The 23,323-nt window shown below is 40.5% G+C and overlaps 1 protein-coding gene across 1 annotated transcript in view; it reads right to left on the reverse strand.

Moving 5' to 3' along the window:
* CA5B (carbonic anhydrase VB, mitochondrial) overlaps nucleotides 1-23,323 on the reverse strand; it is a 35,969-nt gene that overhangs the window by 2,796 nt on the left and 9,850 nt on the right. The window contains exons 2-7 of the mRNA XM_012638721.1: nucleotides 21,319-21,510; nucleotides 12,622-12,819; nucleotides 5,674-5,792; nucleotides 4,350-4,445; nucleotides 3,748-3,810; nucleotides 2,434-2,589 (exon numbers count right to left, since the gene is read on the reverse strand). Of these exons, the coding sequence (XP_012494175.1) occupies nucleotides 2,434-2,589; nucleotides 3,748-3,810; nucleotides 4,350-4,445; nucleotides 5,674-5,792; nucleotides 12,622-12,819; nucleotides 21,319-21,457 (771 nt within the window). The 5' untranslated portion in view covers nucleotides 21,458-21,510. The remainder of the gene's footprint in view (nucleotides 1-2,433; nucleotides 2,590-3,747; nucleotides 3,811-4,349; nucleotides 4,446-5,673; nucleotides 5,793-12,621; nucleotides 12,820-21,318; nucleotides 21,511-23,323) is intronic.

A 23,323-nucleotide genomic window follows, 5' to 3' on the forward strand; every position in this document is an offset into this window, starting at 1 on the left:
TGGTTTTGATTTATAATTAGAAAAGCTTCTTCCATTTAGAAGTATGAAAGGATTTCCCTATGCTTATCCTAGTACTTTTATGGTGGTAGTTTTAATATATCTGGAATATATCCTTGTGTAAGGTTTCAATGGTGGGTCTAATATTTTCCCCCAAATATCTTCTCAGTTGTTCCCCAACAGCATGTACTAAATATTCTATCTTTTTCCCCCACTGAGCTGAGATGCTACCTTTATCATAAAATAAATTCTCATATGTATTTGGACATATTTCTGAACTTACTGTTTTCTTCCTGTGAGGGTTAATTTTATGTGTCAACTTGATTGGGCCATGGGATGCCCACACAGATGGTTAAACACTATTTCTGGGTATGTCTGTCAGGGGGTTTCTGGAAGAGATTAGCATTTGAATTGGTGGACTGAGTAAAACAAATGGCCTTCCCCAAAGCGAGTGGGCTCATCCAATCCATTGAGGGCCTGAATAGAACAGAAAGGCAGAGGAAGGGTGAATCTGCTCTCTGCCTGACTGCTTGAGTGGGGACATGGATCTTCCCTTGCCTTCAGAGCTGTTGGTTCTCAGGTGTTCAGACTAGGACTGGAACCTACACCACTGGCTCTCCGGCTCTCGGGCCTTTGAACTACACCACTTCCTTTCCTGGGTCTCCAGCTTGCAGATGGCGGACTGTGAAGACTTCTCAGCCTCCATAATTGTGTGAGCCAATAACCTTATAATAAATCTTTTTCTACATCTAAGCATTATCTATCCTACTGGCTGTTTCTCTGGAGAACCCTAACTAATACATTTCCTTTGATTGGTCTCTTTATTCATGGGCCAGCACCATGCTACTTCATTATTGAGACTTTATAACCTTGTGAGTCTAATCATATCGTCATTTTTCCATTTTAGAATTTTCCCTGGCTATTTACATTTGGTTTTCTTTTTTTCTCATGAGTTTAGAAGTAGCATATCTATTTAAACATCCTGTTGGTATATGTATTGGGACCACAGTAAATATGTGAAGAATATACAATTCATAGACAATAACAACTTAAGGAGAACTGACAATTAAAGGTGTCATTGTGATGTGTTCCTATCAAATAATATGTTAGTAATTTTATTAATTCAAGACTTTTCTGTCCTTCAGGAACATTTTCAGTTTTCTTGTTATCTTTACTTGTTAAATTTATACCAAAGTATTTTATATTTTTGTTTCCCTTATAGATAGGGTTCTTTCTTCTATTATATCTTTAAACTAATTGTGATTTATATATGTTGAATATATTGATTTCTGTAAATTAATATTGTATTCCACTGATTACCAAATTATCTTATTTTTGTAGCAGCTTTTTATTGTTTCTCTAATTTATTTTTTGTTTTCTAGTCTAATTTTATTGGCTACTTCCAGAATATAATTTAATATAAAATTGAAATGGAATAATCCTTTCCACATTAAACACATTATTTACTTTTGAACTAAGATCTTTTCTACCAAGTTAGGGTATTCATCTCTCTTTTATTAAAAATGTTTAAGAACTGAATGTTAAGTTTTGTAAATGTCTTTTAGGAATCTATGGAAATGATAATATGATTTTTCTATTTAGGTCTGCTGATATAATGAATTACATTAATATCGTTCTTAACAATCAACCATCCTTGCATTACCGGACAAAGTATACATTTCTTCTAAGGTACTGCCGGATTCTGTTTCTAAGATTTTCTTTTAGCTTTTTTTTCTTTTATATTCTTCACAGCTATCAGTCTATAGTTTACTTTTTTGGGGGGTTTCACTCTTTGATGGGTGTTGGCATCAGTTATCCTGGCTTCATAAAAAGAATTTGGAAGCTTCTGTTCTTGTGAAAATGCTTTGTGATCAATAAAAATCCCATAAAACAAGTATGAGCAAATATTATTATAGTTTAGTTATATTATGAATTAAGTAAGATTTTGCATATTGATGTAGTAATCACCATTTAGACTTAGCTTCTAAGGGAGAAATAAACCTCAAATTCAAAACAACTGACTTATATTAAAATTTCTGGACAGACATTGTTGGATTGTCTTTATCCTGAGATTCTATAATGAAATAGCCTTTACGATGTTAAAGGGTCCTGAACACATCCATTTCCAGCCTTCATTCTTCCCTTTAAAGGGGTCTTAATTTTTATAGAAAATCTACACAATGCATGTATAATAAAACATATGCCACTGTCAAGTATCGAAGTAAAAAGCTTATGTCCTTCTGTGTTTTGAACTCTTCTCTCTAGTTAATGTGAAGCATCCCCAAATTCATGTCCAAACTGAGACAGATATTAGCACTCTTCAATAAAAAGGTATAGGCATTACAAGATGTTAAAACTGACACCACAGTTGGAGCCCAGCCTTGTTTTAAATGGGCAGACTACGATTTCCTCAGATGGAAAGTGGAAAGAACCTACCTGATCATGATCAACTTCTACTGGCTGCTTCTTAATGATCCAGGTGACGGACTCGGAGAGGGGCGGGGTAGTCAGAGAGCCCGAGTAGGTCCAGTAATCCGGGCAGGTGGGCATCAGACAGGAAGGATCAAATGACCCAAATTCCACAAGGGTGTCCTGGCCAAGAAAAGGGGTCACTGAGTCATTATTTAGTGGTGAAAACCATTCTGGAATCTGATAACAAGGTGATGCTTCTCAGGGGGTATCCGGGGACAGCAGTGTCCCAGGGGAGTTCCAGGTACCTCTGGGCAGCTGCCTGAAGCATCACTGCTTAGGACAGAACCATGCCAGGCTTTGTTTCTGCAATTAACTGTGTATTTTTGATCCTCCTCAGTGGGAGAACAGCCAAAACTATTTTCTCCTTCAATTCTAGTGAGTTTACAGCAGGTGGTCTCTGGCATTGTTGGAGAATTACAAAGTGGCTGGCAAATCAAGAAGGAGGCTTTGCTTTTTCAAGACAGATGGACGCAGAATTGTCCTTTGAAAAGGAAACGCAAATCAGGAGGAGCCAGAATCCTGGACTAAAAGGGGAGAGAGGGAAATGGGGAGGCAAGGAGAGGGAAAGAGGTGGGTCCAGAGGGATAGAGTGGGGTGAGGGGAGAATACATGGCCTCCAGGGAGCAGCCCCTTGGGGATTCAGAATATTGAAGAATTACTCTTGGGGGCAGGACAAAGGTGTCCAACCTGAAGGATATGGGTCATTGCTCTTTACTGCTGGACAAGTCAAGTTTCTGTAAATCTTTTCTCTGCTTCCTGCAGAGGGTAGCTGGAGAAAAGAAGGCTGCTCTGAGTGTGTTCACAGGACCTAGAAGGAGCCAGTGTTGGGAAGAGAGGAGGGGACAGCAGCATGTTCCTGAGTCCCCGAGTCCTCAGCAACATGGCAGCAAAACCAGAAAGCTCAGTGCCCACCAATGCAATCACTTCTGTCCCCTGCAATGTGACCCAGAGCTTTCTTTTTTTTTTTTTTCAGAGACGAGGGTCTCAGTGTGTTGCCCAGGCTGGACTCCAACTCCTGGGCTTATGCAATCCTCCTGCCTCAGCCTCTAGAGTAGCTGGGACTACAGGCATATGTCAGTGCACCCGGCTGTAGGGGTTCTCTTAACACAAGCATTGTAAATCGCAACTTTCTTTCTTACTAAGGCAACATTTCAAAAAGAACCTCAATACATTTCACCTAATTACACCTCCTGATTCACAGTGCCTTGGTAATGTCTCCACTCTGAGATTGAAGCATAAAATATATTCCAAGTGATTTAGGAAAAACAAATATATTACCTTGTGCTTAATTGATGGCAGAGTATCCACCAATTTCTGTAGCTCTTTATGATGTTTGCCTAGCTAGAGAGCAATCAATGAGAACATATTATAAACAATGGACATCTCACTGTAGAAACTGTAACAGAATATGAATTAAAATTAACCACCTGGTGATTACATAAAAACAAACCATGAGACTGAAATTACACTTAAAGTGGTAATTTAGAATTTTATAAACATCACTGAATTAAATTAGACAGAGAACAAATGAGTAGGCTGTTGGCTGACAAGGTCAGCACGCCTGCAGGGAAAGGTGTCCCCGCTCCATTTAAGCATCAGTTCTTAAATTGAAGTTAAAATTAATTAAAATTTAAATAAAATTAAAAACGGTTCCTCCATTGCAGTAGCCACATTTCAAGTGCTCAATTGCTATATGAGGCTTGTGACTACTCTGTCGGACGGTGCATTTTTATACCATTTAAAATGTATTCTTAACAATCTTGTATTTCAAGCATTGTTGATCTTACCAATATAATTGATCCTATTGATCTAAACATTCTTAAAGTAAATAATATTGTAATGTATACAACACAGCATTTAAAGTTGGTGAGATTTTTTACCTTTAAAAATACTCCTATCACAGCCAAACCATTTTCTTCCAGTGCTGCGTCCTCGAAGCTTCCAAATTTGACTGCATTCCAATGCACCAAGTGCAGCTGAAACACCATTAACAGAGGGTTAACACATGACCATGTGGGATTGTGCCAAAACAGAATGACAGCTTTATTCATCCTATGATATTTAAACACATTTCCTCACTCAAAATAAAGCCACTGAGAAAAGCATAGGACAGTCTGGTGCCAAATGAGACAGAAATAAAGAACAGGAAGAAATTTATGCAAGAGCTGCAATTAATATTACTTTGGAATAGAGGGTTTTACTTGGGAGGAAAATAAAAGAAAATGCATATAACAAAGTGAGTAGCATTTCAGTGAGGGATCAATGATTGTCCATTCCCTTCCTGATTTGCATAAATACTAACATCCAAAACTATTTGCATCTGAAGGAGAGAATATATTTGTACTGAGAGAAATAGATTCTCCCTATGGAAATTAGGCAGCAGTTAAAGATACATTTCCTCTTTGAGGAATAATCACTTAAAATGTGTTTTTATTTTTAACATAACATTTAAAACTAAATTAGAGAAAATGTTGTAAGCAGAAATTCTATTTCCTTATGATCTCCCTATATCTCCCCACAAATCATTCCTCATCCATCATTCATGAATGCATTATCACTCAGCCTTCTGAGTGAGACACTTAAAGGTCATGGTTAACTTTGCCTTCTCCTCTCCTGCAGGGGATCCTACCTCCAAGTCTTGTTGCTTTCATTTCAGAAATGCTTAATATATCTTACTCTTTTTCTCTATTTCTATTGCCACAGCCTTTATTCAGGCTCCCACCATCTCTCACTTGGGTTAATCCGATCTGTGGCCCTGCATTATTACCTTAGGCTATCATTTGAGTCTACCTTAGAATTCTGGCAGAATCACTTTCAGAATCTCAAGGTTCATTTCAGCTGTATTATTTGAGATGACAGATGTTATCATTTTTACATGTCTAAGCTGAGAATGATCAAATACACCCCTGAGAAAGCTATTTAGCAGTTATAGGAATCACTGGATTCTTCCTGGTAATTTCCTTCTTTGTTTTTTTATTCTTTATTTTTTAATTTTTTGTAGAGACGAGGTCTTGCTATGTTGCCTAGGCTGGTCTTGAACTCCTGGCCTCAAGTGACCTTCCCACCTTGGCATTCCAAAGTGCTGGGATTATAGGTGTGAGCCACCACGTCCAGCCTCTTCCTGGTAATTTCTTACAACTAGAAAACCTCAGAATCATCTCCACTTCTGTACAGTTGTCACTGTTCCTGACCTTCTTAACATACCTCTGCTGGGTAACATTTGCTGTCCACGGTGTGCTCGGAGCCCCAGGCATCGATGGCTCCCCAGTGAAAATGGAACTGCTTCAATCGGTAGTTGTGTTCCAGGGGTCCTCCCTCGATCACTAAAATGGCACATCCAACAATTCAGGGCATGGTTATTTATGCTGCGGGGGAATGTGGGTGAAAGGCCAAATCTCAATGTGAACTGTCTTAAATGGACTATGCTGTATTACATACAAGTGTTTATAAATTTGATTTCCATGTGGTCGATGCATGTATAAGGGCAAGAGTGAATGACACCAAGATTTAAACACACACCAAGCTACATACAACTGTTGAAGGCCAATTCTTGACTTATTTTTATATTCCATATTTATTATATCCAGTTTTCTTTTGTGTGCAACTAAATGCAAATTTCTCTCAGTATATTTACCCAACCCAATTGTATAATACTAAAATATGGGGGTGGACGATTCTTTCTTTTTTATACATGGATACTTTGCTTTTCAATTTTTAAAGATACTAGTGGTTTCTTTCCCTTTCATTGAAATGGAATAGGAAATTTGCAAGTCAAAAATTACCACCTGGGAGATATTGGCCAAAGGGCACAAAGTTTCACTTAGACAAGGGAAATAAGTTTTCCAGATTTATTGCACAACATGGTGATCATAATTAATAATAATAAATGGCATATTTCAAAATTGCTAAAACAGTAGATTTTAAATGTTTTCACTACAAAAGAATGGTATGTGAGGTGATGGATATGTAAATTGCTTGATACAATCATTCTAGAATGTATACATGTATCAAAACATCACATTATACCCCATAAATATATACAGTTATTGCCAATTAAATGCAAAAATTATCACTTCTCTTTAGGCAGAATGAGCAACATGAGCCGTCCACACACTTTACCTCTGATCTTGCAGTATTGGATAATAAATACCTTTTGTTTAGACTAGACTTTTCTGGTACTAGTGAAATCAATACATTACAGGCAAAAAATATTCAGATAAGGAAAGTTTTTACAGTCACCCTTTTTTCAGGCTTTGACTTGTGTTGACTTTTTTTCCTTGAATTTCCTGGGGCATATTAATTCGTCTTTTCTTCTATCTGATCAGCCCCGGCAATGTCTATACATGGTCACACCAATACAGCAACACTAAATCCATCCATCTCATCCATCTTAATGATCTTTAGAGTTTATTACATCATTAGTTGAATTTTATGTGTACAAATGATGGAATACAGCAATCCCCAAAACCAAATGTACTGGACACACATCATGCAATGGTCTGCTATGTATTTTACCAACTTTTGAGAAATTCTTACATAATTTCCTCTAATAAAAGTTTTGTAAAAGATGAATGAAGAAACCAATGACCACTTCTCTTTGGGGGACAGGGGAGGTGCAGAGAATAATAGTACCTGATTTGTTAAGTTAATAAGAGGAAGGTACTAAAATGCACTGAAATAAAATATCTTCCAAAAAATCTTATTTTTCTATGCCAGCTCCATATTGTAGCATGATTTTGGCAAATACTAAACCCAGTCTGTTGAAGGAAATTGAAGTTCTGGTCCCAAGTTAAGTGATCAGGACAGAGGAAAAAGCCAGCTTTTCTCTCCTATCCCTAGAACAACACTGGCAACATTTCCTGGACCCTTACTGTATGTACCCTCCAAAGATGATGAGCACGGCAGGAAGGAGATGTCACCAACAGGTGGCTGCAAGGGAAGGGAGGTGTGCAGAATTGGTCTTCAGGTGTGTTTTGATTCACCCACACAGCATTGATTCACATAATACTAAACACATTTTTAAATTAGCTGCCAACATTTAAAGCTAGACAAATTTCATATAAAAATCTGCATTTCCAACTTAACTTGTGAAAATGAGACACCCTGGCCACGATGGGTGCACAATCCCACTCGGTGACAACAGGCTGGGTGGGAGAAATGGCTGCACCCTTTAGAGGGACACCCCAGTTCTTCACCATTGCCACTGCTGCCATTCCCCTCAAATACCCGTAGCCTCACTCTCATTACCTCCCTGGCCTATAGATACATCTGCCTTTGTGACCCCCGGGAGAGAAGAGGTTAGAGGCCCAGGAATCTGACTTGGGTGCTTGCTAGCTGGAAAATCCTTAAGTCCCTACCATGTGCTGGGCACCATACCTATATAAGTCGTACATGGGGGAGAGGTGAGACGGGGAGGTATTCTACTGTAAAATGTGGTTAAGAGCATGTATTATACTTTGTAGGAAAAGGCGCTCAGTTTGAATCAACTGACTATGTGTCATTAGCCATGTGTGCTGGCCGCTTCTAAGTTGGTGCCCAATGATCGCCATCTCCTGGTATTCAAAAACTTGTGTAATTCCCTCCCCTGAGACAAAAGTGATGGGAATGTCACTTTCGGGATTAGGATACAAAGCGACACTGGCTTCTGCCCTGCTTGCCCTCTCTGAGTTCACTCACTTGCTTGATCTGATGCTGCCAGGCATGAGCTGCCCTATGGAGAGGCCCACAGCAAGGAAACAAGGGTGGCCTCTGGCCATCAGCTACGCAGGAATGAAGGCTCCCAGAGAAACTGAATCCTGCTAACAGCCACTTGAGTTTGGAAGAGGATCCTTTGCCAAAGGAGCCTTGAGATGAGACTGACACCTTGATCACAGTCTTTTGAGAGACCCAGAGCCACAGGGCCCAGCTAAAGCTGTACCCAAATTCCCGGTCCGTGAGCATGCTCTGCAAAACTCTCCACGAATCAGCTCTTGCTTACCTCTGGACTTGCTTTTCTGTCACCTTCTTATATTTTATACACAGTAATACCTAACACAAGCGTCACGCTGCCTCACTCCTCCAACCTCCGCATAGACGGCCCAGGTGTCACCTCCACCAGGAAGCCTTCTACCACCAGCACTATGCATACTCTGCATTAGCATCATCTCTTCTAGGGTCTGTCTCCCCACCACACTCTAAGTTCCTTAAAGGCAGAGACCAAGCCTTCTTCCTCTTTCTATTCTGAGCACCTGGCACAGTGCCTGGCACTTAGTAGATCTGCAGTGAAACCAGGAACTAAAGAAACAGACTGCCAAGTGGCTGTCCGATTAGTTAACAGGGATGTTACTGGTAGCCTCAGCAAGACTAAAGGAAAAGGGTAGGGTCGGGTGGGGCAGATGGATAGAGGGGAGAAGGAAGTACAGTCCTCAAGAAATAGGGCAGAGAAGGGAGAGAGGAAATAGTAAATTAGATTGCAGAGCAGTCATAAGATATAGTAAATAAATATATACTTATGTATTTGAGGTTGTTGATATTTGTTCCTTCTGTGCTCTAAGACAAGAAAGGATTAAACTTGTAGAAAATTAGACAATAAATATAAAACATCCAGCATAGAGTATAGCTTACAGTAAGCAATCTCTGTAATATTCACTCCTTTCTTTTGCTTTTCAACGTAAAAATGAAGGAGCTAGCAGAGAAAGGGATGATGAAGAGAAAGGTAACACACAGAACCCACACCAAAAAAGTAAACGCAGGAAATGGGCATGAGCAATCTTTCTGGGGTGATGGAAACATTCTAAAATTGGATTGTACTGATGGTTGTGCAACTCTGTAAATTTCCTAAAAATTCTTTAAAAAAAATTTTTTTAAAGAAGTAAATGTAGGACTAAAAATAGGGAAGGAAAACTTCAAATGTTTGTGAAAGCATTCTTACTAGGTTCACTGGTGCTGCCCCAAGAAAGTGTAAAGTGAAGCAGGATGGGGCAGGAAGCACCCTGAGGAGGAGAACAAAGGACTCACCTCTCCTTTTCTTTAATGCCTGTTGACATTGCCAAAAGGAGGAATTCCAGAGAAGGCGATAATTTACAGGGACTATCCATGTCAGCCCAGAGATAATTTAGTGCCCTTCCCCACAATAGTCGTATCTCTCACACGCACTCATTAAACTCAGTAACTGTGTGCTACTTGGGGGAACCCAGTAACAAAACAATACCCAGCAGAGGGTGGTGGGATGAGATGCTCACACATCTCTTTTAATTTCTGTAAAGTGCGTCATGATGTCTCCTCCTTCATTCCAGATTTTAGTCATTTGAGTCTTCTCTCTTATTTTTTTCTTGGTCTCCCTAATTAAAGGTTTGTCAACTTTGTTGATCTTCCCAAAGAACCAACCTTGATTTCATTGATTTCTTGCTCTGTTCTTTATTATGTCTTTCTTGTTGCTCGCTGTGGGTTTAGTTTGCTCTTCTTTTTCTAGTTTCTTAAGGTGGAAAGCTGGGTTATTGATTTGAGAAAGTTTTTCTTTATTACAGGCATTTTCATCTATGAATTTCCCTCTAAGCACTGCTCTAGCTGTATCCCATAAGGTTTGTTATGATGTTTTTGTCACGTACCTTCCCCAGCTCCTTTGCCTTATACTTTACTCCAGATCTCTATAAAGCACCATGTAGCAGTATTCCTTGGGTGTTTTTTTTTTTTTTTGTATTTTAAAATGTCTAGACACTGATATTTATAAGATTATTACTTTTCTAGAATTGATTCTTGTCTTTCTTCATTTCTAGGATATCTTTGCTTTCTTTTACTTTTTCTATGTTCACTTACTGTTTTTTTCCTCTTTGAATGCTAGTGATTATTTTGCAACGGCACGGAGAAATAGCAGTGAAGAATAAGCAGGAAATAAGAGGCAGTCACTAAAATGTGGAAAGAGAGAGAGAGAGATAGAGAAAGTTAGGCATTTATTAAATATTAATGGTATCTTAAAGAAAATAATTGTTAAAGCGTAATGAAAAGTAGCTGTCAGTTTTACTTATTCCCAACCAAACAAGTGCAAAATTAACAGCCTTTCTACAATTTTTCTTCTGTATTTTGTAAAAACAGGGTGAGACGGACTCACCTTGGGAAGACAGGATCAAGGGATTATTTAGTCAGTTGGGTTTGTAGGTATCTAAATAGCTATGATGAAAACATGGGTTGTTTGTTTTGCATCTGAGATTACCCATGCAAATGGATGGATAAGAATTCTTGAATCTATTGTTCAAAAGAAAAATAGATGACTAAAAAATAAAACAAACAGCTATTTGTCCTGAAAAAATCTTGGGCTTAACTCACTTGGTTAAGAAACCCATTAAGCAACTTTCTAAGACTTCCAGCTAATGAAGCAATAATATTATATGGGCAACAAACAGTCCCTAGACTATCAAGGGCTTTAGAAAGCTGACGGACACCTAGAATCCTCAGAAGAAAGAAGGTTGCAAGGAACCTTGATGGGATCGAGACTTGAAAGAACTTCTATGCATCCAGAGTGAATGCATGAGAGCTGGTGCCCTATAGATTGGGTCTGTCCATTAGTTTAGTTCTGGCAGGGATAATGGTAGAGCTCTAAGGGGGGCAAGCAGAGCTCACCATAGTGCAAGACAGTCATCTGTATCACAGAAATTGAACTTGCTGTTTTGAAGATTTCTGAAATCCTTATATGCAATGTAACATTATGGGATTCCACTTGAGATGGGGGCACACTCTAGAGTTTTGGGAAAATTAAGAAAGATGCCCATGAATCTTGGAGGAAAAGAGCTATTCCTTCTTAGTTTGAGATATGCAAGTAAGATGTTCAGGCTTTTGGGGCTATGTCATACCCTAGAGGAAAAAGAGGAAAACGGGGGAACTGGAGACATTTAAGCGCTTAAGGAAAGACTCAAATACTTATTGAATCACAGCAGAGAAGTATGCCAGCGGGAAGAGAACCAGAGAGAGATTAAGACTATTCAAGGAGCAACCTGTTTGTAGCTGGGCCAGAGGGCCATGTCTAAGTATCTGAGCATCACTAGGAAAATGCAAAGAAAACAAAGACACGATTAAGAATCCTAGAGCCAGGATAAATATAGGCATGACCATTTCTATTTATGCTTTAAGTTACCCTTTTTACTCCATTCGTTATCATTTTTGTGGACTCATTTTCTGATATTCATGAGAGAAAACAAATTTCTTTTAGATCAAGATTGCTCAATCTAGGCTCTATTAATATTTGAGGCCAGATAACTCTTCCTTAAAGCTGTTCTGTGCACTATAGAATCTTCAGCAGCATCCTTGACCCACTAGATGTCAGTTTCACTCCCCTACCCCAGGTGTGGCAACCAAAAACTACATCCAGATGGTGCCAAGTGTCCCAAGTCCTGGCATGGGGGGGCGACAGAAAGAAAGGTGGCAGAATTGCCGCTGATTGGGAACTACTTTAGATATGCTATTTCAAATAATAATTATTTCAGACTAATTAGGACTATTTGATACCATAAAATTCAGTAAAGAAAGAAAAAAGAAGAAACCTGTATGGAATTAATCACATTCTGTCTTCCATATACACCAAAAGTTTCAGGTAAACTTTGAAATCATTACCATTAGTTTATGTCCAGGTAGGTTAAAAAAAAAAAAAAAGAAGATTCAAAAAGCAACATAATATCTGGCTTTAAGAAATTCTTCTAAACTGTGTTTCTTTTAAACTAGGTAACATTGTTTATTTAACAAAATTAATAGAAGTTTCTATTTCTCACGATGTATCCCAATCTGGTAAGTTAAATCTGATTAAAAATAGTGTTACTATTTAATATAAAAGTTTTTGTAAAGTCAGCGAGCAGAGGAAAAATTAGTACATATTCAATATACACATATAAAGTGAATTTCTGGCAAAACTTTAGTTTCACATCCTATCTTCTATACCAACTGTAGAATCTATACATAGAGACATGTATTTATTAATAAAAATACTATCTATATTAGTTGAATAAAATGTAAATAAAACAGTTCTTCATACTTTTTTCATACATTCAAAAACTAAGATCAATGAGTTCCATGCCATTGCTAACAGAGTTCAATACTCTCATGGAGGGAGTTCAGTGTGGCCTGTGCTGTCATGGCGCTGTTCCTTTGACTCTGGATAAGACCAACAACACCAGATCTTGCCCTCACCTGATTTATCTGTAGAATCTTCAAATTCCACGAGGAAAGAGTACCCGTTATTCCAGACATGGAGGCAGGTGGTCGGGTCATAAGAGATGGTGAGCGGTTTTAAGCCAGGATCATACACACTGTCTCTCCACCGGATGTTGATGGGTGACTGTCGCTCGCCTGCTGGAGCCAGGTCCACGCTCTCCCAGAGTGGATGCACTAGGAGAAAGCAGGTTGGGGATATTATCAAGACCGTCCACTATCTAGCATCACACATGAGGCGATCCCACTTCTGGAGAACCTGTCGAGGCTAATGGAAACTTAGAGTCTTAGGAATTACCCATTGTGATGATTAACTTTAGGTGTCAGCTTGACGGGATTAATGAATACCTAGAAACCTGGCAAAGCAATATTTCGGGGTATGTTTGTGAGGGTGTTTCCAGAGGAGATAAGCATGTGAGTCTGAGTGGACTAGGTGGGGAAGATCTGCCCTCAATGTGGGCAGGCATTGTCCAATCTGCTGGGGGCCCAGAGAGAACCAAAACAGAGGAAAGGCGAATATATCCATCTAACTGCTGGAGCTGGGATACACTCTTCCATTCCTGTCCTTGGACAACTCCAGGCACCCTGGCCTTTGGACTTCAGAACTCACACCAGTGGCCCCCAGGGCTCTCAGGCCTTTGGCCTTGGAACTCAGGCTTACACCATCAGCTTCCATGGTTCTGAGGCCTTCGGACGTGGACTGAGCCACACTACCAGTATTCCAGAGTCTCCAGCTTGCAGACAACCTGTCGTGAGACTTCTCATCCTGTATAATCGCATGAGTCAATTCCCCTAATAAATTCGCTCTCATATATTTATCTGTATATATATATATCCTATTGGTTCTGTCTCCCAGTAGAATCCTAAATAATATTAGCCTCTTAGGGCCTTAATCAAGTGACTATAGCAGAGGATAAAGGCAGGTCAGAGAGCACCTTCCAGAGGAACGGCACTCTGCCACCTAGAAAAACCGACACATCTCAGTCTGCTACTAAGGTCACCTAAACCAAGTGCAATCGGTCCTGTGATAATAGTAAAACGCATACAGATCAGTGTCATGTGGAAATACGGTATTCACAAATGAGTTTCTTTTCTTCACTGATAATTTCCTGAGCCCGGACTCCCAAAACTAACTTTAAATACAAACTAATTTAGTTTTCAATGACAGACTTATTCTCAATAAAGAAGATAGGGAATAATTTTTGAAAAGCAAACTTTTAGTCAAATATTGCCAGTTTTTTTTTTTTTTTTTCTGAGACAGAGTCTCACTCTGTTGCCCGGGCTAGAGTGAGTGCCGTGGCATCAGCCTAGCTCACAGCAACCTCAAACTCCTGGGCTCAGGCAATCCTACTGCCTCAGCCTCCCGAGTAGCTGGGACTACAGGCATGTGCCACCATGCCCGGCTAATTTTATATATATATATATAAATATATATATATAAATATATATATAAATATATATATATAAATATATATATATATTTCTAGTTGTCCAGATCATTTCTTTCTATTTTTTAGTAGAGCCGGGGTCTCGCTCTTGGTCAGGCTGGTCTCGAACTCCTGACCTTTGAGCGATCCACCCGCCTCGGCCTCCCAGAGTGCTAGGATTACAGGCGTGAGCCACCACGCCCGGCCCCCAAATATTGCCAGTTTTTAGTGGTTGGCTAGTCGATAGAAAGGCTTGAGTAGCCTGCATCCTGTAAAATTCTCATCCCACATAAATGTGCATGCTGAGTTCATCTCTTATGTAAGCAAACTCTGAGGACTAGGCAGCCATCCTGCAAAACCTGGGTAGAATATCAGCATTGCCAAGGTCCCTGCAGTTCACAGTGTGTCATGTAAATGTGGACATTGTCTATTAATGTGTATACACATAGTCTGTCCCACACAGGCACTGATGACATTGCTGATGCTGATTTTCTTCTACAGAGTCAAGCGCTGGGTCTTTGTAGCAAGTCCCTGATAAATATCAGCAGACTTCTCGATAACACAGATAGGCCTGTTGAGACATCCATGCATGATGAACAGAAGCCCATACATTGGTTTGGGGTGGGCCAGTTCTCTGACCATCAGAAGCACCAGGGATGGGTAGAATCAAGATCAAAATGAAAACTAGGAGAAACATGAATCGAGAGAAATCACTACCAACAATCCTCTACATCTTTGCCCACAGCTAAGAATGAATCTAAGGATTTGACTAAGGTAGCCATCTCATTACCCAGTCAACTCCCCCACGTATGGCAAGGTCATCTTTCTATTTCCATAAAAAACAGAAACCTGCCTCTGTTTTACTCTGACAAAGGAGATATTACTCTTCCTTTGGTAGTTGCCCAAAGCTGGAAGTCAAGATCTTAGTCTTGGTGTTTTTGTTTTGTTTCGTTTGCAAAAGTGCCCCAGCAATACAGACATAGAGCTCTCCTGAGAGCGTTCAGATCAGTGAGTCTCAACAGGAGGGACTCAGCCCCCAAAAACATTTGGCAATGTCTGGAGACATTTTTGGATGGCAAAACTGGGGGAGGATGCTGCTGACATCTAGTGGATAGAGGTCAGGAATGCTGCTAAACATCCTACCATGCAGAGGACAGCCCCCACCATAAAGAATTATCTGGCCAAAATATCAATAGTGCCAAAGTTGAGAAATCTGGGTCTAGAGATAAAAGGTGCATGCAAAATCATGTATTTTTTTCTATTTTTTCATATAATGCAGTACTCTCATCTTTGGAGAGGTCTCAACCCAATGTTTTGGGGTTTTTATCCTTTAAGTACAAAAGAACTTGTGACGAACAAGAACTTTAAGAACGAGAATTTTCCGTTTCAGAAATCTAAGATGGAAAATGCACATGAAGTAGCACAATATCACCATATTATAATCTGATTAGAATGCAAATTCCTTATGGGCAGGAGCCACATCTTCCTCCTTTTTTGTTGCTCTGTGGTGTCTTATTAAACATATGTCCTTTGAGTATTGATTATCTAACTGCCAGTGTTGGGGGGGAAGCTGTATTTTATTCAAATTGTGTTAATTTTTAAACTTCTGTAAAACCCTAGAATAGCCCTCATTCAGTTTCAAAGATTCCTGGCACAAAAGAGACCACACCTTTCTCCTCTGAGATACTCAGACTGTGGGTGATCATTTGACAATTCACACTCTTCAAAGCCAATTAATGAGGGTCTCCTGTGAAGGGCTGGGAAGAGCTGGAATGATGGTTAGGTCCCTAAAGACCATGCCCTCAGGCCCTGGGCCAGCCTTAACTGTCTCCCACTTCATTCAGGAAATGAAAAGTCTCAACTCTCACATCCATGCAAACACCAGCCCAAGAAAAAAGGGGCCTATGTGGGCTGTCCAGAAAGTAGCCAGCCATTGTTAACATAACGAGAACGGCCACATGGTTGGCTACTTTCCGGACAGCTCTGTATTCCTTCCATTACTCTTGAACTCCTGACCTTAAACAATCCTCCCGCCTTGGCCTTCCAGAATGCTAGGATTACAGGCTTGAGCCACCACGCCTGGCCCCTTCCGGCCCCTTCCCTTACTCTTTTATCATCATAATCCTACTTTCAATTTATGCCCTTCAATTTACAAGTTCAGCTTCCAGAAGGTTTTTTTTTCCCCCACCCACCTACTCCTTTAATTAACCCAGACCATCCAACCTCCCATGGCAGGGGTGGGGGGGATCAGTGTTGGTCACTGTTCTCTTAGTGAAGCCAGCTTTTTGCCAAAGACTTGTTTTGCTAAAGATAAACTCACACTTTTGTTTTGCTCTCCCCTCCTCTTCCTCCATTTAAGCAAAAAGCAGATTAAAATAATTCCTCGTCATTGCTCATATTTTCCCTCAAAAATAGGAAACCGAATAAGTGTTCTGCCTAACAGAGGTTTTCATTTTGAGGTTTTTGTTTGTACAGGAAAAATGAAATAAATGAAGATAGTGATGGTACCGACCACGGTTTAAGTGAGCGAAGTCACACTGCCATTAAGAAGCTGTCAGTGATTCCTAGCTGATGAGCAACAAAAGTCCTTTAGGAGATTCTCTGTTGAAAACAAGCTCGGTTTTAGTTCTTATTTATATGAGTGATCTTAGGTTTGATTTATTTTGTGCTTTAGCACTGTCTTAGTCCAGTCAGGCTTTATCATAGACTAGGTGGCTTATACACAAAGAGAAATTCATTTCTCACAGTTCTGGAGTCTGGGAAGTCCAAGATCAAGGCAACAACAGATTTGGTGTCTGGCAAGGGCCAGCTTTCTGGTTCGTATTCAGCCTTCTCATTGTCTTCACATGGGGGGAGGTGTGAGGGAGCTCTCTGAGGTCTCTGTTAGTAATATAGTGGAAACTAATCCTATTCTTGAGGGCTCTGCCCTTATGGCCTAATCACCGCTTAAAATCCCCACCTCTTTAATACCACATCATCCTGGGGGTTAGGATTTCAACACGAATTTTAGAGGGACATAAAACATTCAGTCCACCTATTTTTCCAGCCTCCAGTGTTGTTTCAGCTTTTGAAACATGGAAAGCTCATTCCTGCCTCAGCCCCTTTGTTCCTGCTCCTCCTCCTCCACGAAAATCAGTTCCCCCTCATTCAGCTCAGGGCTGGCTCCCATTATCTTTAGGTCTTGGGCCTAACTGCCACCTCCTCAGCAAAATTTTCTCTGGCTACTCTCTTATGATCCCCTCATATTATAATTTTTTAATCACAGCACTCTGATTTTTTCCTTCATAACATTTATTACATGGGTATAGTTCTAATTATATGCATAAGTGCTTAACTATCTGCCTCCCCCACTGCTCTACAAGCCAGTTGGCTTTCAATCACTATTGTGGATGGAATGAGTATGATAAAGAGCCTCGCTGGGAAGGTTTGTGCTATGGTGTGAATGTATGTGTCTCCCCAAAATTCATATGTTGAAACCCTAACCCCTAAGGTGACAGTATTAAGAGGTGAGGCCTTTGGGAGGCGAATTAGGTCATGAAGCTGGAGTTCTCATGAAGGGGATTAGTTCCCTTATGAAAGAGGCTTGAGAAAGCTCCCCAGCTCCTCCTGCCATGTGAGGATGCAGGAACAAGGCACCATCTTTGAAGCAGAGAGCTGAATCTGCCGGCACCTTGATTGTGAACTTCCCAGCCTCCAGAACTGCAAGTGATAATTTTTTGTTGTTTGTAAATTACCCAGTCTAAGGTATTTCGTTATAGCAGCCTGAATGGATTAGACAGTTTGCTTCTCCTTTTGCTTTATGTCCTATTACCCCACTGATCACATGATTTTTTCTTTACAAATCGTTCAGGTTTATCTCTTCCTCGTCTTGCCCATGACCACCGGCCTAGTCAAGTCCCCTACACCCCAGACTTCATATAAAGCCTCTTGTGGCTTTTCCTCCTCTTTCACTCCCCTCTACTGCTGAGTTCTGCCACTCAGTTCTCCTACATTATCACCTTTGTCTTGTTGCTCCTGTGCTAAAGACTGTACATCAAGTTGTAACTTCTCTGTCCAAGTACCCAGTTTTCGTACTGGGACCCACTTCACTTATCTAATCCCGTTTCTCATTCTTCTCAAATTTTGGTCTTCCCATGCTGCTTTTCTTGGCTTGCCGCTCTTCTTACAATTGCCCACTCACACGGAATTATCCCCATTTTTGTTTGTGCTTGAATGCCATTCGTTCTCCTACCACTTAGGGACATCTTTTCCAGCTCAAGTCTTATCTCTCTGATGACATTTTCTCCACCCACTCTGATCTTTGCTTTCTCTCAACCCACACTGAATTCACTTTCACACCATTCCTCATGTAGTGTGTATTTGCTTCATCTGCTCAAAGGGCTTGTGTCAACTCCAAGTCCACGTGGCCTGTGTCCTACATTTTTTCTACAGCTTCCAGGGCTAAATGTGGTACCAAGCACAGAGGGGGCACTAAATACCAATTTTGCTGATAGAGAAAACCAAACAAGTTGCCACCAAGGCTCTCTACCCTTACCTCACACCCACTGTCTGAGCAATACTAATATTAAAACAAAAATCATAAGACTGACCAGACTCTTTGTGACAATAAAATACTAAATTATTAACAAGACCTGAGGCCATAGAAAACAAAGGTTAAATCACATCTACAGGCCACCAATTTGCTTGACAGATCACTTGAGTCTGTATAGTGTGACTTGTCTCTAATTAACAGACTTCCTTAACTTAAAACATTCTGAGCCTTTAGACAAAGCTTTATTTCTTTAACCAATTACAAATCAAAAAATCTTTAAACCCTCCTATAACCTATAACCCCCCGCTTCAAAATGTCCTGCCTTTTTGGGCCAAACCTTCCATTTATTGATTTATGATTTTACCTATAATTCCTGTCTCCATAAATATATAAAACCAAACTATAACCTGGCCACCTCAGACACATTTTCTCAAGACCTCTTGAGACTATATCCCTGGCTATGGTCACTCATGTTCAACTTAAAATAAACCTCTTTATTTTACAGAATTTAGACTTTTCTCCATTATCACAGGCTTTATTTGTATTGGTCAAAATTAATTGGAAAAATAATAAAACAACTTTCTAAGGCAATTCCGTTAGAATATAGATTGATGCTATCAAATAGAACTTTCTCTGATGATGGACATTACTATACTGATGTCCAGCAGAGTAAGTGGTAGGCACATGTGGCTATAAAATGTTAATGAATTTGAATTTCCACGTAAACATCCACATGAAGCTAGTGGCTACATTTTATACATTGCCATTCTAGTCCCAGTTATCCTAAAAGGTTTCTCTTCCTTCTAAAAGTAGGGAGATCATGAACATTGAGAATCATTGGAATAACAAACCTGTACCGTTTCCATTCTAGATGATATTCCTTATATTTCATTAAATTAAGAATTATTAAATTCATTTTCCTATTGTCTAAGATCTCATGCCTAAATCTTATTATGTGACAATTAGGCTAAATTTCACTAGATGATACACTAACTGAAATTGATTTTATTGTCATCTTGGGTAATAGGTGAATAGCCTACAAGTCCCCAAAGTTAGGATTGTTAAGTTGCTGTCTGCTACTTGAGATAACAGCAAACAGCAATCTGACTTGACAGCCACAGATGACCTGCAGGAAGCACTGAGAGCAAAGGTAGGAGCACGGAGCACAGGAATGTCCTGGAATGCTGCTTTCTGAATTTCCCACAACCTCCCATTTTCATTCATTCATTCTGCTTCACCGCATCTTAAAAGCAGTCAGATTTAAACATCTGAGGCAGGCACTGAGCCTATAATGATGGTCAGGCACTGAGCCTATAATGATGGTAAAGATGATGACGATGAAAACAATCGTCTTAGTAGAAGTAGCTGCCAACACTGAGTCCAGTGTGTGGCAGGCACTAGCTAAGGACTTTGCACATTATCTTTTCTTTTTTTGTTTTTTGCTTTCTTTTTTGGTGGTGGTGGGGTGGTATTGAGACAGAGTCTCGCTCTGTTGCCTGGGCTAGAGTGCAGTGGCGTCAGCCTAGCTCACAGCAACCTTCAACTCCTGGGCTCAAGCGATCCTCCTGCCTCAGCCTCCTGAGTAGCTGGGACCACAGGCATGTGCCACCCTCAGCTAACAAGTTATCTTTTCTAACTCTTAAGAATCTCAGGTCATTCTTGGTCACAAGTGCATACTGGGCCTTCTGCTGGGGTAATGAGCTGCCAGAAATAATGAATAGTGTCTTTATAATTGATCACATAAGGGTCCAAGATACAGGAATAGGACATGTTCAATGGCCCAGGGCAGTGGAGACCATAATACTCTCCTGGGTGAAAGCAGGTAAGGAGGACAGTGCAATATGCCAGAAGCAAAATCAAATGGTAAGTGTCACCTGTTTTTCTTAGTAACTGAGAAACAAGAACATGTCATATGATGAGGGAAATTCATTAACTGAAGCTTCAGCCTCCACAAGCCACTATTGTTTGTTTTATTGTCAGCACTAAAAGCAGCAAAACTATCCTAATAACATAAGCATACAGGATGTTTAATTTCAAGTTTCTGTTAAAAAAAAGTAAAACTTTAGTAACTAGATAGATATGACTAATATTTTCCAGTTTAAACTTTAGACCACAAAGTACCAGTGTTCAGAATAAGCCAGTCCTGGTAGGATGTGGGCATGCGTGTAGGAAGTCACACCCAGCAACCAGAAATTTATTATGCCTCTGGCCAGTTTATTTTAATAACAACACAGTCAATGTTGAAGGAAACAAAATAAACTTACAATAAAAATATATTTATAGAGCAGTTTCAAGCCCTTGGATGTAGCTAGATTAGCATTACTAATTTATAAGCATTCCATTCTTACCCATTCTTTTTATTATGTGCAAATGGGATCAAAGACAGTAAACACAAAAAGTGGAGAAACACAGACCTCAAATAGCCTGAAATTTGAAAACTCTCTGTCAATGTCTTTTAAATAATAGAAAACATAAAAGATTCCTCTTTAATGATATACTTGGCCACTTCATCACTCCATAAACTCAAATTTATCTCTCCGCAAATACACACACTATCCTCTCCCATCCTCTCAGAGAAACAGTTATTCTCACAGCTCATAAGGCATATATAATCCCATTTTGGGAAGCCAATGACACCACAGCTATAAATTCTTAACACACACGATTGTTATAAAGCCAAGAAGCCTTTCACTCTCTTTAAGGAAGTCGTGTACTCACAGGTTCGGTTCCGAGTTTTATAAGTGCAAGTATAGAGGCTGCAGGGCCTTGCTGGCATGGACCTCGGAATCTGGAACTTTCTCCACAGCAATTTGTATGGAGCTGCTTGAAGAATGACCCTCAGGCTGTTCATCACCATCTTTAGCTTGAAATCTTGATCAGTCCCCAAATAACTTGCAGGAACCTAATAACCTAGAGGGAGGAGGGCAGAGGAGGAAAAGCTATAAACAATAGAGAGTTAAGATCTTGGGGAAACTTCTACGTAGGACAGCATTCAGACTCATAGTACACACCCTGAGGTTGGGGAGGGCGAATGGGAGTCAATAGTTTATTCACTCTTGTTCCCTAAACTCATTGGTCCCCTCAGTGGAGGGAAGGGAGGATCCTGCCCACTGACTCATGTGCTCTGCCTTTCCCTCAGGGTTGGCAAATACTACAAGTCCAGAGGAAAGATTCTCGTTAGCTACAGGAATGAAAAAACTGTTTATTGTACACTTTCTTAAAATTAAAAAAAAAACATTTGCTCCCTGAAATCCCAACTAGTTATCCAGCATGGTACTCACATGTAGGAAGAAGCCCAAGATGAAAACTTGGGCTTTCAGGCAGCCCTAATAAAAACAATCATCTGTGTCTGGATTGCTTAAAAAGAACCCAAGATGCATCCTGCCAAAATAGTCCTGGGTGGTTGTGAAATCTAAGCTTAAATATAATCTGTGATTCTTTGCCAATTGCACTAAAACTGGCAGAGGCCCTTGAATATGGGAAAAATGGACAATGTTAATTAATCCTGAACTCTCTTTCTACCTCTCACATGTTCACGGTGAAAGTCTCTTCTGAGACCGAGGTGATGATTTCAAGGCATTCACTACGGTGTCCTGACATACTGTAATACTAACTTTGAACACTTCTCCCCCACTCCTAAACTGCTTCATCCACTTTCCCTGAAAACTCCCATCCCTGTACCAAGTGAACAAACACATTCTGAAATGAAAAAAGCACCTTTTTCCTTGATTACACGTTCATTCCACTATAGATTTTGAAATGTGTAGTGTGAGTACTTTAGATGCATTCAGGCAGCTGTTGGGGACACTATTTGAGCAATTGTGACTGAGGGGTGGCTGCCAGGCCATGTGCCCTGGCCCTGCTGAGGTCTCAGTCTCATGTCCATTTGTGCTCCTGCCTGCCCGCCGGCCACGTGGACTTGACTTCTTCCAACTCCTGCCTCCCTCCCGCCTGTGCAGATGTGCTTCCTTCCCAGGACCCCTCTCCCTCCATCGGGGTCTGGTGAATTCCTACCCTCCCTCCAGGTGACTGACTCCTGCATCGCTTCCTCAAAGCTCCCCTGACCATGTGCTCACCAGGTCAGCCCGGTACCCTCTTCCTGGCTACAGTGCTCACCACAGTGGAATTAAATACCTGGCCAGGAATGTACTTCCTGATACCATCCTCCCCAGCATCTAAGCCCCAGGGGGCAGAGACCATGTCTGTCTCTGTCAGAGCTGCATCTATAAGGGACATAGCACCTGGCTCCTGATGGGTGTCTGGGGAGTACTAGTTGAATGACCTTAGTAGGCTCCCTTGGTGACAAAAAAGATGCTGATCTAATTTCAGGAATCCAGAACTGTGCTGTGACTGCCAGTATGTTCTGGGACAGTACTAAGGGACTTTCCTTTTCTCAAATACCACCATCACCCATTTGTAGGGTTGTTTGTACTTTCAAAACACTTTTCAATGCTTATCCTTTAAGAAGAGGGTCTCATGTCCCCACCCATAAGATCTGAAAAGACCCTCAAAGTCCTGCCCGTTCTAAAAGAGGAACCTGCCTGAATATGAGCCTCACCTAGTCTCACAGGGCTGGGACTCTGCCAGGAAGCATTTTCATTTCAACATTTATTGTCATTTCTATTTTTTCCCTATTTTTTTTTTTTGAGACAGAGTCTCACTCTGTTGCCTGGGCTAGAGTGCCGTGGCGTCAGCCTAGCTCACAGCAACCTCAAACTCCTGG

This window comes from Propithecus coquereli, unplaced genomic scaffold (assembly GCF_000956105.1).
Source record: "Propithecus coquereli isolate 6110/MARCELLA unplaced genomic scaffold, Pcoq_1.0 Scaffold132, whole genome shotgun sequence".
NCBI classification, from domain to species: Eukaryota; Metazoa; Chordata; class Mammalia; order Primates; family Indriidae; genus Propithecus; species Propithecus coquereli.